This window comes from Heloderma suspectum, chromosome 3, assembly GCF_057233095.1.
Source record: "Heloderma suspectum isolate Gila_16-S chromosome 3, 16-S_ref, whole genome shotgun sequence".
In the NCBI taxonomy this organism is placed as follows: domain Eukaryota; kingdom Metazoa; phylum Chordata; class Lepidosauria; order Squamata; family Helodermatidae; genus Heloderma; species Heloderma suspectum.
The window spans coordinates 33,048,000-33,063,682 of NC_139460.1; the positions used below are offsets into that span (position 1 = coordinate 33,048,000).

At 41.9% G+C, this 15,683-nt stretch overlaps 2 protein-coding genes across 4 annotated transcripts in view; one reads left to right on the plus strand and one right to left on the minus strand.

Moving 5' to 3' along the window:
• Nucleotides 1-95: 95 nt before the first annotated feature.
• On the plus strand, nucleotides 96-6,027 carry MRPL57 (mitochondrial ribosomal protein L57). Of its 2 annotated transcripts, XM_084842867.1 has the most exons (3): nucleotides 96-137; nucleotides 1,677-1,728; nucleotides 3,750-5,571. In XM_084842867.1, the coding sequence occupies exon 3, from the start codon at nucleotides 3,752-3,754 to the stop codon at nucleotides 4,064-4,066; it is 315 nt and encodes a 104-aa protein (XP_084698993.1). In that variant the 5' UTR covers nucleotides 96-137; nucleotides 1,677-1,728; nucleotides 3,750-3,751; the 3' UTR covers nucleotides 4,067-5,571. The 2 variants fall into 2 exon arrangements, with proteins under 2 accessions (XP_084698993.1, XP_084698992.1); XM_084842866.1 differs by lacking the exon at nucleotides 1,677-1,728 and having other exon boundaries at nucleotides 3,750-6,027.
• A 3,742-nt stretch (nucleotides 6,028-9,769) lies between these two features.
• Nucleotides 9,770-15,683, minus strand: part of ZDHHC20 (zDHHC palmitoyltransferase 20) — a 68,653-nt gene continuing 62,739 nt past the window's right edge. For both annotated transcript variants that reach the window (XM_084842864.1, XM_084842865.1), the window contains one exon: nucleotides 9,770-13,864. The gene's annotated coding sequence lies outside the window, so the exon portion shown is untranslated. The remainder of the gene's footprint in view (nucleotides 13,865-15,683) is intronic.

Sequence of the window (15,683 nt, forward strand, 5' to 3'; positions counted from 1 at the left end):
TTTTTTTACCGCTCCGCTGCGAATTTGTGCTCTCGCGAGAGCCGCGACTTACGGCTCCAAGCCCAGCCGACTCTGCGGCGCCATTTTCCTCTCCTGGAGTCCGCTGAGGCGAGGCGAGGCAGAGCGGAGGGTCGTCGGTGAGTTCACAAGCCGTGGGAAACGTTCTGAGAGAACTGTTAAGGAAAGGGATGGTAGCTCTGGCAGCCCCTTTCCCTACGTTTAAGTAGGGGCACGGAGTATCAGAGGCAGTGTGCCTGTGTGCACCAGTTGCCGGGGAACATGGGCGGGAGGGTGCTGTTGCGCTCATGTCCTGCTTGTGGGTTTCCTGTGGGCAGCTCGTTGGCCGCCGTGTGAACAGGATGCTGGACTAGATGGACCCTGGGTCTCATCCAGCAGGCCTCTTCTTACATTCTTAAGTAGCAGGAGAAGGACTTCCTGCTGGAGGAATCAGGAAACAAAGCCCTACGAAGAGAGACTGAAAGAACTGGGCATGTTTAGCCTTGAGGAGAGAAGACTGAGGGGAGATATGATAGCACTCTTCAAGTACTTGAAAGGCTGTCACAGAGAGGAAGGCCAGGATCTCTTCTTGATCATCCCAGAGTGCAGGACACGGGATAATGGGCTCAAGTGACAGGAAGCCAGATTCCGGCTGAACATCAGGAAAAACTTCCTGACTGTAAGAGCAATATGACAATGGAACCAATTCCCTAGGGAGGTAGTGGGCTCTCCCACGCTGGAGGCCTTCAAGGCGAGGCTGGACAGCCATCTGTCAGGGATGCTCTGACTTGGATTCCTGCATTGAGCAGGGGGTGGGACTCGATGGCCTTGTAGGCCCCTTCCAACCCTACTATTCTATGTTTACGGCAAGAACTTGCTTTGAGCCTCTGTCCTCCAAGCTCGCTCGACCGGTGGGCTGTAGGGGCAAAAGGAAGCTGATTTCAGCCGTGTGTGGGTTCCTTTCCCCCTGGTAGAATCCCGTGGGAGCTCAACTAATTTATTGTGCAGTGCCATTTTATGTACATTTATGTGGAATAGGGGGACTGGAGCAGGAAGAGGAAACTCCAGTTGGACGCCCCCCCCCCCCCCAGCAGGGCCATTCCGGCAGCCCCGGTCTGCTTAATTTTTTTCCTCTCCATTCCCTTTTCCTTCTGTGTCGAGTCTTTTTAGATGGTAAACCTACATGCAGAGGCTTTCTTTTTTTGCTGATTGATTCCAAGCCCTTCTGGGAGCCTTTCCCCCCCCCCTCAGGAGCAAATTTAAAGATAGAAATACTTTAAATAAATAATAACTTTTGTTTACTTTTGTTTACTTATAGATACCTTTTATACCACTTTCATTAAAAAGTCCTAGGGTGGATTTCATAAAATGTAAAGGGCGGATTAAATAGCTCCAAACCATGGGGCTTACTCCCTAGTAAGTGTGCTTAAGTTTGCAGCCTTAAATGTACAAAGGAACAGTTGGGATATTTTAACAGTTGAGCACCCAACTAATCTGAATTAGTGATCCTGAGTATGCAGTCTTGCTTGAGAATGTAAGAAGCATGTTCTGGATCAGACCAAGACTTACATAACTGAACCATTCGTTGCAAGAATTCCAGCTACTGCTGTGCATTAACTAGTTGGCCTAGAAACTAGTGGTTTTATAGTAATTTAGTTTCTTATTTCCGCTTCTCCGAGTGTTCCTGGATGTTCAGCCTGGCTGAGCAGGTTCACATGACCATTTGACCAGGTATAGCTTCTTAATACTGTCCAATTACTCTTATTTTCAAGCATCTGCATCTATTAAACGTTGCTCCTATTTTTGAGTTTGTGCACTAAGAAAAAGGTGTTTTCTTCTCCATCCACCTATCCAGATAGTAATTTTTTTTCATTGTAGCTATTGTGTTTTTTAAAAAATATAATTGTTATGGCCAGTTCTCTGACATGTTTGGAAGCTGTTGCAGAGCAGGTTACTGTAGCTGAAATTATACAACGTATAGAGTGTTAAGAAATAGGGGAAGGTGAGCTCAGTAATTCTTGGTGTAGGGCGAGATGCATTATATAAATGATCAGGGAGAGGCTGAGCATTTTCTCTTATGGCCAAACTAGATGACATGCCATTCGTGAAATTAGTTGTGTGTTTTAAAAATGAAGGGGGTGGCCTGATCCAGATAGGAGCCCTGGCATGAGAGGGGTAGTGTTATGGATATGGCCTTTGCTGAGTGTTTTCAATCTATAGTTCCAGTATTTAGGAAGCCTTTGGCTGCCAGTTAACTACCTATAGTTGATCAATACACTTCAAAGAAAGCATACACCAAAAAATTGTTTTACAAGGATTCAGTTCTGGTTTTGTACTAACAAGAGTTTGTAAAGGAAAAATATTGTTTTATCTATTTTCATTTTTATTAGAAATATACTTGTAGCATCACATCAAATGTAACTTGCATAAAATGATATAGAAACATTTTTGTTGTTAAACAGAACTTTGCTAAGATTCTTAGATCTTAGTAGCTGAACAGGAAATAGAATTTCCTAAACATTTCTTGTTCTTAGGCTTCTAGTCCTAATAGCTTAAAAAGGAGAGATCTCAATCTAAAGTGCCAAGGCCTGATGAGCTTCTAATAAGCTTTTGCATTCTAAAATCAGCACATATTTATACCTTTTTGTGTAGAAATAACCTCATAACTAATATTATCTACTGTCATAAATTAGGGCTCACAGTTTTCATTGTTATTAAACATTCCTGAAAAATTAGAACATACAAAAAAGGCTTACAAATACGTCTTTCAGGCTAGACACAATAAATTTTGAGTAATACCTTTGAGAAGATAACTCCTTATTCAAAATTTGCTTATTAAACTTAAGTGTATAAATTTTGCTAGACATCTGTACATCAAGCTTTTTGATGTGCATACCTTACAGTGTTTTTGCTCATTAATAGGCAAAAACTTTAAGCACACTTTTGACCTAGGATAATACATTCTCACACCTGTTCATCACTCAAATAACTTTTTGGTCAAGTGATAGGGCTTTAATACAGCATTTTCTCTTTGGATACCATCCAGGTCAATCTGATCATTACTTTTTATGCCAGGTACCCAGAATTCATTGTGAACCTGTATCTTCCATTTAATACAACTACTACTTTTTACTTTTTTATGTTTTCAAATTCTTAATTATTCCTCATTAAACATTTAGCATTTGCATTTCATAATGCATTTCATAATAAGGCATCCTACATTGTTTTAAGATAGGTGCACTAGCATTTTTTCAGTAGTCTTCCCAGCAAGTCCAATAAAGCAAAATCAATGATTTCCAAAAAATCCAGGATAGTAGGAGGCTTTAACCCACCCACCCACCCCCCGTGTGGTTCCACTGTGGATTGCACTCCCATTTACTCCAGTGGGAGCTTTTTTCTAAAGCAAATAGGCATGAACTGCAATGGGGGGCAAAGGGTTAAAGTGCCTCTGTCCTCACACCAGGGTCTCAATCCAGTTTATGGGCCCCATGCCTACAATATACTTTTAAAGAGCCATTCACTCAGTTGCAAATTGTGCAAATGGCATCACATCCAGTTTGGCCCTTAATTTCAGGAATCCCTTGTGCAGCTTCCTATGTCAATAGCTAGAAGTTAGTTTTTCTAATTCATTACCACCAGGGCCTTTAACACATCATTCTGGGCTCTAGCTGCTAACTTGTTAATAGAATACTGACTTGTTGCTTTTAATAAAATGTTCAAATACTCAAAGATAATCTTGTTTATTCTAAAAGATATGTTTCTGACTATCGTGCTGCTTCGGAACAGAATTCCTGGGGGACAATGGATTGGTAAAAACAGACGACCAAGGTTTGTTTCTGCTCTAGTGAAGCGCAATATGATTCGGAGGCTGGAAATGGAAGCTGAAAATGAATATTGGCTGAGCCAGCCATATATGACGAAAGAGCAGGAGTATCACCATAATGTGGAACGCAGATTTGCAACACGGCAAGCACTCATGACTGCCACAACATCCAAGTTTCCAGACCACAAGTATGTTACAGAACATCTAGAACATCTTAATGTGACCAAGAAATGGACAAGCTCTTGAAGTACATAGACTGGCTTTTCTAGTGGACTGCCTGCATCCACTCTACTATTTACATCTGACTGTGGCAAACATCAGTTATAGCAAGTCCTTGTAAATAAATGCATTGCTCTTCATTTCATTTGTTATATTTCTATACTGACAGCCAAAGCTCTCTGGGCAGTTCACAAAAATTCAGCTTTATCTCTTATTGAATCAATTTTGTTAGCGCATAATCTTTCCAACTAAGTTATGCATGCGCTTTTTCTTCTAAAACTTTAGTAATAGTATTCTGTTTGGAAAGGATCCCCCTCTCTTCCAGCTGGGAAAGAAAAAAAGAATGTGCATTGTTCTGGTGGTGAGGTTTGCTCTAGCGGCAGCTGCATATACAAGGCACTATCCAGCACTGCTGCTCAGCTTATGCTATTGATGTACAGCTAGCATAAATCACCAGTGGTATGGCAGTAGTATACACCAGTGCAGTGGGTTTTCTGGGGAAATGCATCATGCCAGCTTATGCTATTGGTGTACGAATAAAGGTCGCTTATGCCAGTGGCAAGTCAACAGGCAGTGTTGGATGCTGCCTGCAGTGCTCTTCCTGCCCGTAATATAGCTATCAGTCTCTTTAGCAAGTACTGTTTCATACCAATTGTAGGATTGTGATGGGGGGAAAGGAGAGTGGTAGTTAACCCACATAGATGGGGAGAGCAATCCTGTGGCCCCTAGACAGAGTCTCGGGGGGGCCCATAGGATACGTTGGATTGTTGGATCTGAGGCTGGAGACAGCGCTTTGATCTTGGACCCAGGAGTCCGAGCTCCCTCCATGGGAGCTCCCCCTCACAGCTGGCATAGAGAGAACTGCACCTGCTGTAGAGGCAGAGGAGGGAAAGTGGGTGATTCTGTGAGTGGGGAAGGGAGGAAACCTTTGACCTTTTTACTCCAAGCTGCAGCTGAGCTTCCCCCCCCCAATTTTTGATGACAATTAATGATGTATGTTCAGATTTATAGGGGAAGTCTGCCCTTCGCTGAAGTTTTGAGCAGCGATTCAAAAGTTAACAAGCTTTTTTCTGCCCCAGGAAATCCTATGGCAGTAACTATTGGCAAAGTTATATCTGGCATACTCAATTTAACTCTGAAGCTAGAATGTTGCCAGTACTCCAAGGAAGAAGTTCCGTTATAGAGAGCTTCTGTATGTAATGCCTATTTCTTTATGGAGTGTGACCTCTTAAGGTCAGACTACATGTTACTGCATGGATTGGGATCCTAGAATGGGGGCAGTAGGGAGACTTTAATCCTTCCTCCTGCCCCTGCTGTGGTCCCAATTTGGATCAGGCCCCTGATGGTCTTACAGGCCCCTTCCAACCCTACTATTCTATGATTCCATGCCTCCAATTTGCATTGTGTAAAAGGCATCCTGTTATAATGTAAATTGCAAGCAAGGGACAAAGGGTTAAAGTCCCTACCCAGCACTCTATGGTCCTGAGCCATATGAGGTCCCCTAAGTTTACTTTTGAATAAAAAAAAACTATATCTTTAAAATAACATGCAGTTTGACCCTCAGAATTTGGGAGGGATGGGAATGCAGGGAAGGGGTGTGTGTGTGTGTGTGGAATAGAGCCTCACACCACTTTTCTGAAAGCAGAAATGCAGCACAAGGGCCCCAATCCTTTCTCTAGCTTTAGTAGGAAAAGGACATGCAAGGATTGTGTCTCATATTACGAGTGTATATTACACTGAACGCTTGTTTCACACTATGTGCACTCTGTGAGAATCCAGCCCTAATCAGTCAGTCATTCTCATTGTGTGTAAACTCTACATGCAAGGAAGGGAAGTGGGGATGAGCTCACTAGCTTCACCCTCTTTCTTGCTGATCGCATTGCTTTCTACACATGGTGACTGTCTGCAAAGGACAGCTTCCTCTATCTGTGGAAGTTCTCCCTGAGATTTTAGAATCTTGATTCTTGAAATAAAATCATGGTTATCATTAATTCAGTATTTATAATCCCATTTATCATATAGGCAAACTTGCAAGAAAGCAGATTCAAAATCTTGGGGAGAGGATGGGATCGCCTAGAATATAATTGTAAAGAAGTTTTTAAAAAACCAAGGAAATACAGTGATCAAAAGACCTGCTTGTTTAAGACCAGAATTAAAGCTTATGTTGGCTCAAGCTCCACAAAGCTAGCAAATTGGAAGCTAAGGCTAATGTAACAGACGTGCCCCATGTTCAATGATGTGTAATGTCACAAACTGTGCTTGCTTACAACTTATTCTACAGGCACCTGCACTTTTCCTTGGTCAGCAAAGATTGTCCTGTATTGCCTTATAAAGCATCTAGCCCTATTGCTAGAAGAGGGCTCCCTCTCACTATTTAATCCATCCTACCAGCTAATGTCAGCAACAACCTGGCATGGGTCGACTCACCGGATTCCTGTAGCAAAACACTAAGGCAAAGGTGCTTCATAAGGTAATACAGCACCAGGACATCCGTGTGGGTGCACGGAAGCTAAGTCATAAGAAAGCTAAGACACCAGCCTTGGCTTCCAATTTCCTGGCTTTGTGGAGCTTGAGCCAACATGAGAGAGCCCGATTTTGGTTCTAAACAGGCAGGTTTTTCTGATAATTAAATACCAGTTGAATTCAGATATCTACTGCATCTATTGTCCATCTGGGCTGGTGTGTTCTTCCCCTTTCCCCCTTCTGCTCCGTCTCTTGAGTTTAAGCCTAATCTGTTTCTTCTCCTATGCCTTCAGGGTAAGATGTTTCTCAGAAGCCCTTCTGGTGACAGTTGGGGAGGGAGGAATCGCCACTGGAAGCTAGATGTTAGTTATGAATACAAAAAGAGCAGCTATGCCAATCTCAGTTCTTCCCGCTGAAGTTATCATAACAGCATTAATTAGCTTCCCAATGTTTTCTGTGCTAGTCCAGCCAAATCCTTTCTGGGATGAGAAGGTTGTGTGAAACAATTTCTCCATATGACTGTAGTGCCGCCTAGACCAACTGTCCTGCTTACCATAAAACCCACATGGCAAGTATGACTTGGACAAGTCAAGATTGTTGACAGCAAGTGAAACAACAGCACAATCCACCTTGCAGGATCAGACATTTGGCCCAATCAGAGTGGTGCTGTGTGTCACAAGAGTATTTTCTTCCTTCATAGGTTCCACAAGCCATTAACTCCTTCCAATAACTTTTTTCACTTTAGTAGGTTGCTTATGCTAAAGGTAAAGGTGTCCCCAACCAGTCGTGTCCGACTAGGGTGCGGTGCTCATCCCCGTTTCTAAGCCCAAGAGTCAGCGCTGTCCGAAGACGCTTCCGTGGTCATGTGGCCGGCATGACTGAACACCGAGGTGCACGGAATGCTGTTAGTGCAATGTAATTTACATTAGCAGTAGTATTGAATTGGACACTGCCCTGGGATGGTAACTGGAAGGAAGATTTCAGGAACACAAAAGGGAAATAAAGTCTATCCTTCTTGACAAAGGTGGATGTTTGACTCTAGGCGGGGGTGTCTTGGTAATGGAAGGTCACAAAAGACCTCAGGGCTCCCATTAGCCAATTATTACCTGGTACAGTGTTCCTTGACTGAATTAGGAAGTGGAGGAAATGTGACTTGAAGGGTTCCCAGACCAGTATAGAAGGCTGAAATACTTTTCCACATTCAGTAGATGTAAAATTTCCAGAAATCTTGATGCTGTGGGAAAACCCAGTTTTGTGTTTTTTTTCCAGGAAAACATGGAAAAATAAGCAATACTTTTGTGTGCTCTTTACAGATCCAAAGTCACTTTGTTGCTTTTAAGAGTCTTCCACAACCTGGTGCCCTCCAGATATTTTGGTCTTCAGCTCCCATCAGCTTCAGGCAGCATGGGCAATGGTCAGGAACACTGGGCATTGTAGTCCAAAACATGGAGAGCACCAGGTTGGGGAGGGCTGCTTTAGGAGCATAATGCAGCCTTTCTGTACCTAAAGTTATTTTATGTATAACTATTCTGTTTAAAAACTTTAAAAAGTAAATTCAGTAAATGTATAACTATTGTTTGAATAGATTAGAAATACATTAAATGACTGCTACATCAGAAACACTGAACTCTATAGAACAAAACCCAAGCTGTCAAGAATGCACAATGGTGACTACTCACATGTTGGGAAACTGAGCATAAATGTCTGTCAGTTAGATCATAGAATAGTAGGGTTAGAAGGGGCCCACAAGGCCATCATATGCAGAGTACATCATGAGAAACGCCGGGTTGGATGAATCACAGGTCGGAATTAAGATTGCTGGGAGAATTAACAACCTCCGATACGCAGACGATACCACCCTAATGGCAGAAAGCGAAGAGGATCTAAAGAGCCTCTTGTTGAGGGTGAAAGTGGAGAGTGCAAAAGCTGGTTTGAAAGTCAACATTAAAAAACTAAGATCATGGCATCTGGCCCCATCACTTCCTGGCATATAGAAGGGGAAGAAATGGAAGCAGTGACAGATTTTATTTTCTTGGGCTCCAAGATCACCGCAGACGGTGACTGTAGCCATGAAATTAAAAGACGCTTGCTCCTTGGGAGGAAAGCTATGGCAAACGTAGACAGCATAGTAAGAAGCAGAGACATCACCTTGCCGACAAAGGTTCGTATAATCAAAGCTATGGTTTTCCCAGTAGTAATGTATGGCTGTGAGAGCTGGACTATAAGGAAGGTTGAGCGCCGAAGAATCAATGCTTTCGAACTGTGGTGCTGGAGAAGACTCTTATGAGTCCCCTGGACTGCAAGGAGGTCCAATCAGTCCATCCTAAAGGAAATCAACCCTGAGTGCTCTTTGGAAGGACAGATCCTGAAGCTGAAGCTCCAATATTTTGGCCACCTAAATGCGAAGAGAAAACTCTCTGGAAAACACCCTGATGCTGGGAAGGACTGAAGGCAAAAGGAGAAGGGGACGGCAGAGGATGAGATGGCTAGACAGCATCACTGATGCAATGAATATGAACTTGAGCACGCTCCAGGAGAGAGCGGAGGACAGGAAGGCCTGGCGTGCTATGGTCCATGGGGTCACGAAGAGTTGGACACAACGACTGAACAACAACAAGGCCATTGAGTCCAACCCCCATAAGATCAATAGTTTTATTAAGGAATGAAATAAATAGCTGTTGGGAATCTTACAGAGAGGATTAAAAAACATTTTTTCCCCATGGCTTCATTATTTCTACACATTTTACATCTCTAATATTTCTGTAAAAGTGTTCTTATTACATCGTTTTTAGAAATCATTTTGGGTGGAGGAAAGGCTCGGTAACAATATAGAAATACTTTGTCTTAAATTCTAAAAGAAAATATTTCATAATTCAAAGCTGTTCTAATTTTTTGGAAAGACATTGACACCCCCCTGTAATTTTCTGGGCCTTCACATCTCTAGGATTGACAGAACCTGCAAAATGCATCCTGTCCTAATCTGTTAGCCTTTGTTAGCTAACACTTAAAGACAAAACAGAGACCTTTGAGCCAAGGTGATTGTGTGGGGACGTAATAGTGGAAATGGTGCTGTTGCAACACCTTCCCTCAGCTGTCTTCTTTTGAAATCAGACACATCATGTAAAGAGTCCAAATTAAAAGCCTTTCTTTTCAAGTAATGTTCCCACTCATTTGTACCAATACAAAAAAACGGATTAATTAAAAGGAAATGGTATTTTGATTACCACCACTGATTAGAAATATAGTTCACAACAGCCAGCTTATTTTCAAGGTATTTATTTAGTTTCTTTTGCATTCATTGTGTCATAATCCATTAATGTATCACCACTTTGGCAAGGAAGGGCTTCAAGATGATGCATTATTTTTCTTTATAATTAAGACATGAATGGAAGTTTGCACTTTTATATACAAAATACTCAACATGACCTAAAATTATTACGTTGGTGGAAAATACACATGAAAGATAATACAATGCAGTTAAAAATATGAAAATTTCAGGCAAAGTGATCTGAATTCTTCTATATTTAATTATTTATAAAAGCCCATTTAAAAAGTCACTTTGAAATATTAAACTATTAATGGCAACATGTTTTCTTTGTGCATAGGAATATTCCTATCTGCAACATAACAGAGGCATCATTCACATTATACTATATCTTCTATGTAACCTCGTACCAATTTGAACGTGAAAACTTGCAAGCTTGCTTTTAGTACAATGGATATAACTATATTTAAATAAAATATCTCCATACACCTTTGTCATAAATACAGTGCAGTGTATCTGACATACCCACTGGCAAACACAGGTTGTGGCAACTCTAGATAAACTAAGGGCACCCCTCTTATGGTCATACAATTTACACTGGGCAGGAAGGGTGGTGGGAGATGCAGTGGACAGTAGTTCTGTTATACACTACAACTTGCAATCCTAAGCTATGTACTTGTAAGTTATCTCCACTGAAATCAGTAGGACTAATAGGTAAATTTAGGATTGAGGTAAAAAAGTCTGCAATCCTTAAACCACTCATCCTAAGGTTTCCCTGGCGTAATTCCAGAGTTCTGGGAGTCCTCGGAATGGCAACATAATGTAACCTACAGATCTGATATAATTTCCTAATTGTTTGGTACCATGAAACAAGATCCTGATGCTGCCTTAACATGTGATCAGGTTATGAGCCATTCATCTCACTGCTGGATGATCTTCTAAAACTCATCTAGTTTGTAAACATGTCAGACTCTTCTTACCATTTACAAGATTCAAGTAACATCTGGAAAACACATCGGATAGTAAGACTAACTGAAAACATGCTTTTACAATACAGATGGCAAAGGAGGCCTTGTTAGGTAGCCAAGATCTACCTTCACATTGTATATTACAGTTGGCATTTTATGAGAAGATGCTTAGACCTTCTTGACTGACTGACTCATTCAGTCACAGGAGATACCAATTGTTAGGGCATTTCTTCTATAGAGAAAGCTGGAGATTTGATTTTTAAAAAGTCAGTTTTAGACTTTTCTAGTTGTTACGGTTTCTTTGAGTAAGAAGCCACAATTACTAAAATATACTTTTTTTCCTTACACTTCTCACTCCCAAACTGCAACATAAAATGTAACTTGTAATAGCACTCAGCAAGTACCTTGATAAAATTAGAACTCAAAAACAACTGGTGAGGGACTTCCCATAGCAGCAAGGAATGTATCTACGCTTGCAAGATGCAAGATTTATTTACTAGTATTAAAAAAATGTGCATACAGTAAACTGTTTCCAAGTACACTGATCCTCAAATCACCAGCAAAATGCTTTGATGAGAAGGGTTTGAAATAAAACCTGTAAACATATTTTAGTATAATCGGCAAACTTTACACAGTATATTCTTTGGTATAATGTTGTGATACTGGTAAGATACTCTATGTATTAAATACATTTTAGATACTGTGAACAAGTTCTTCTGATCCAATATACAGTTTCGCAAGTCATTTATGGGACCTTTTCAAAGTGGTTTAAGGACTGCAGAATAATCTAAAATATTAAGTATTGACAATTTTTAAAGTTACTCCCATAACAACAATGAAAAAAGGGAATGTGTTATCAGAAATGTGCAGACATCTAACATCTATATAAGTGCAGATGGGCCTTTATTCCTATGTACACTTTACAAAGAGAACCCTGTCACCCATTCAATTTCATGTACTCCGTGTTTGTTTATTACAAGAAAAAATTTGCTGCTGTAATTGGGTTATTGACAAATACAGCTCATAAGTGCATGATTTGGCTCCCAAGATTTACACAGTCCCATTCTATTCCCTCTTGAAGCCATTGAGGGTCCAGGCATAGGTATTCAGAACAGGACAAGCAAAGCAGAGTACTTGCCTGAAAATTTAAGAGGCCGAGCATTTGTACCTAGCTGGTACAAAGAATTGTGGGGTCACTATGGGCCAGATGGGTCATGTGGGCGCAATCAGCAGACTCACTGTCTATTCATCCCCATTGGACCCAGAGAATCCTGGGTATGGGCCCAAATCCCATTATCTGAGTAAAGGAACAGGAGTTAATGTTAGCACTGAGAGTCCTGAGCTTGATCATACATTTAGTGCATGAGAGCATAGGATCCAGTGCTTTGTGACCAAGTTCAGGTTAGTCACAAAGGCAGCATAAACATTTTTAGCTCTTCCCTTGTTTTACAAACTAATCCAGAACAGCCAAATCTATGAAATATGCAACACTTTTGCAAACTGAATTTACTTCGCATATAATCCCTCTTCCACCACCCCATTTATGTCATCTAAGATTTGCAGAGTGGGCCCAATTTCTTTCGTATGCATCACACATCAGAAAATTTGTATCAAAAAGCTTAGAGATGTTTTTATGGAACTTCAACAAACTGAGGAGTCAATACACAATTTATGATAGGGGAGTAAAATGTAAACATCAAGACAGAATGATACACAATCACCCCCATACAGCCAAGGAAGAATGTCATAGCCCCCCTCAATCTCTTCCTTGGAGTAGAGGTAACCAGAGCTCTGCTTGGAAGGTGGGTTGGTGGGGAGGGAGAGGAAGCCTCATGCACACTCAGCTCTTGGCTGGATACTTATGAGTCAAGCATAAAATACTTTGCTGCCCTTACGAGAACTGACCAAGATAAAAGCCTCCACAGTTGTTTGTAGTATTACTGAAATTATTTGTTCAGATAGTGATTTCTGTCTAAAGAACAAGACTTAGAGCCGAGGGTCAGTGAGAATGTTGGAGGGATAGTAAGACCCTGGACAAGAAAACAGGTGCATTAGAGAACAAGATTCTCTTTCTCCCTTCGATGCCTTCTTCCCCACCTTACTCCTGGTAAAGATCCTTGTGAAATCCAGCCCCACAAAGAACAGTACATAATCTGCTTCCTTTCTCTTAAAAGAAAAAGAAGCAGATGATCTCTGGACTTGGTCTGAAAGCAGACTTGAGGAATCAACTGGCTTCAGAAATGATTTGTAAATTGGGATTATCAGTCAAAAAGATTTAGAAACAATATTCAGGTAAACATTCCTAGGATGGGAAGGGAAGAATTCATTTTACTGATATGGCTTAGATTAAATACTTTTTAAAGAAATTAAAAGGCTCTCTTTAAAAAAAAAAAATCTAAAAAAGAACTGAGAAAACTAATTCTCCAGACTAATGTACCAAGCTGCCAGTGGACCCTAATTCTGAAGCAAACAAGCAAATGGAAAACCTTGTCTGATTCTGTATTGCAATAAAGCAAGCCTGAAGGAAGAGAACTTCAATATCAGAGGGGACTAAAAAGCCAGGGTGTTAGGTTGCCTGTTTAGTAACACCTACCAGTACCACTTGTTATCTGATAATGGTAGTGGAGAAAGCAAAAACACATCATGCCACTAGTTCACCACATGGTGTTTGAGCCACACATAACTGTACTGTGCAGTTTCAAAGGCCAAGTGCGATGGTCATATAGCATACTTACTTCCCTCCCCGACCCAACCTTCCTCCCCCAGACTTGCTATGAAATAACTCCTGCATGACACTGGCATGCATTGCCTCTCATGTGAACTTTGCAGAATCGGTTCCCTCCACCGGAGTGCAGTTGGAATGCATAGTTGCTGCACTTTTAGAGTCCTGTGCACCCCTGCAGGGCATTTCATGATTTGGCCCTTGTAGCGGCTTAAGTTCATGTTGCAAAAATGCACATCAAGAATCTTAAGGCATCAGACTTCCTCTTCTGCAAGTGCTTATCCAGTGGATACTGTCAAGGATTTCATTTTTCATATCCTGTTAACATGCTGGCACTGTTCCATTGATATATCAGTGTCTTCCTTACAAAATTAAGTAATATCCAAGCACAAATGTATTGTAGAAACCTATTTGGAAAACAAATTAGTGTGATATTACATAAAGGTAGGCAGAGAGAGGAAAAATACAAGGCTGAACTACCTATCCTCCATTCAAAATCTATGCATTTTCCTTGTATGAACTGTTGTCTATAAAGAAGTCTTCCCCCCCAAATACTGAAGCACATGAGGGACATGTACTTGCCACACTCACAGCCTCGATCAGCTTTGCCTTGACAAACCAGCAGTTGCATTACAAACTAATTTCTGTCCAGACAGAAGCTGCTTCCACTCTGTGACTGAACACTTGGCAAATAAGAGTCTTCCACCTCCTCTCGTCTTCCCAAGTGTCCTTGCAGCTTTCTCAATCTACTTTGTGCTTTGGAGATAGCTGTACGATCAGTGTCATGTCATGTCTAAAACCAGTGCTTTCTGATGTCTCAGCTAGCCTGGTAAAGCCTTCCCCTTAATCCTAGAAGTGTGGGGACCGATTGTGGTTATTGCATGCTAAGTAAGAAGCAAAGGGGACAGTGTACATGCTTACAGGCACTGACTGTGTTTGCATGACACAACAACCCATTGTGGGTAACAAGCCACAGTGGGTTGTTGTGTCATGCAAACCTGGACTGCTTCCCACGGGGTTGCTTGTTTGTGGGCAACAAGCCACCCTAAGAACCCATGGCTTGTTTTAAAGGTTGTTCGACTTACCCACTATGGTTTGGCATGTCATCCAAACCTGGCACTGCCAATCCATTGTGGGCTGCAGGCATTGGCGAGCGAGCCACTTGGCAAGAGTGGCAGAGATCCCTGCCGGAGTAATCTTGGCCGTGAATGAGTGACAGCCCCTCCAACACTGCCCAAGCGGCACTTTGGAAGGGCTGTCACTCATTCACTAACCCCTGCCCCTTTTAAAATGTTTCCCTGGCAACATTTGTGCTAATGGGGGCCAAAATGATTTATTATTATTTTTTTGGCCCCGGTAATGTGCACAAATGTCCTAAGTTTTTTATTATTTTTTATAGGGTTTTGCAGTTGCACAACTCCGACTGTCCAAAATATATAGGTTTACCTTGTCTGATACATTGTATGTTTCAGCTGTCAAACATGCAAGGCAGCTGAGGAGACTGTACATAGGCTGATTTGACAGCCTTTGACAGTTGACAGGTGAGGAAAAGGGGTCAAGATCACTCCCTCAGGAAAGTGATCCACAGGGTTTTAAGTACTGCCTTGACCCTTGGGGCGCCCTGCTTTGAATCACCACTTGCACCAATCTCCAGCAAGTGTTTTTCACATAGATCTACAAGCCACCCCCTTTTTCGCTCCTGTTTGCATTAAACACGGCTATATTTGACAGCTGTCAAAGGAGCTGTGAAAGGTTGCCTTGGCTAGTGTGAACAGGAACGAAAAGGGGGTGGTGTGCAGATCTCTCTTAAAAAGAGTCTCTATGAAAAGACCCGACCAATTTTTAGAAACAAACCTGAGGACAGTTGTGCACATTGCTGGGTCTGGAAAAAAATATCAGCCCCTATTTGCATAAATGTCGCCAGGGGGAAGATAAAAAGCTGGGAACTGCGACCAGGTCATGGTTCCCACAGGGAGGGGGACTTGGCAGCAGACCAGACGGGTTCTGCCACCAAGTCCCCTTGGATACTTGCTGGGGCCAGCAGGAGGAAGGAGGGGAGAACAACCTACAGTGAGCCCAATTGTCTGTTGGGCTCACTGTGGGTTCTTCTGATCACAACCCACAGCGTGTGGCTTATCCACCAGGGTGGGTTGCCGTGTCGTGCAAATTCACCCTCTGTCCAGGTTTGGACAATCATCAGGGGAAACACAGCATTGGTTTCCCCTG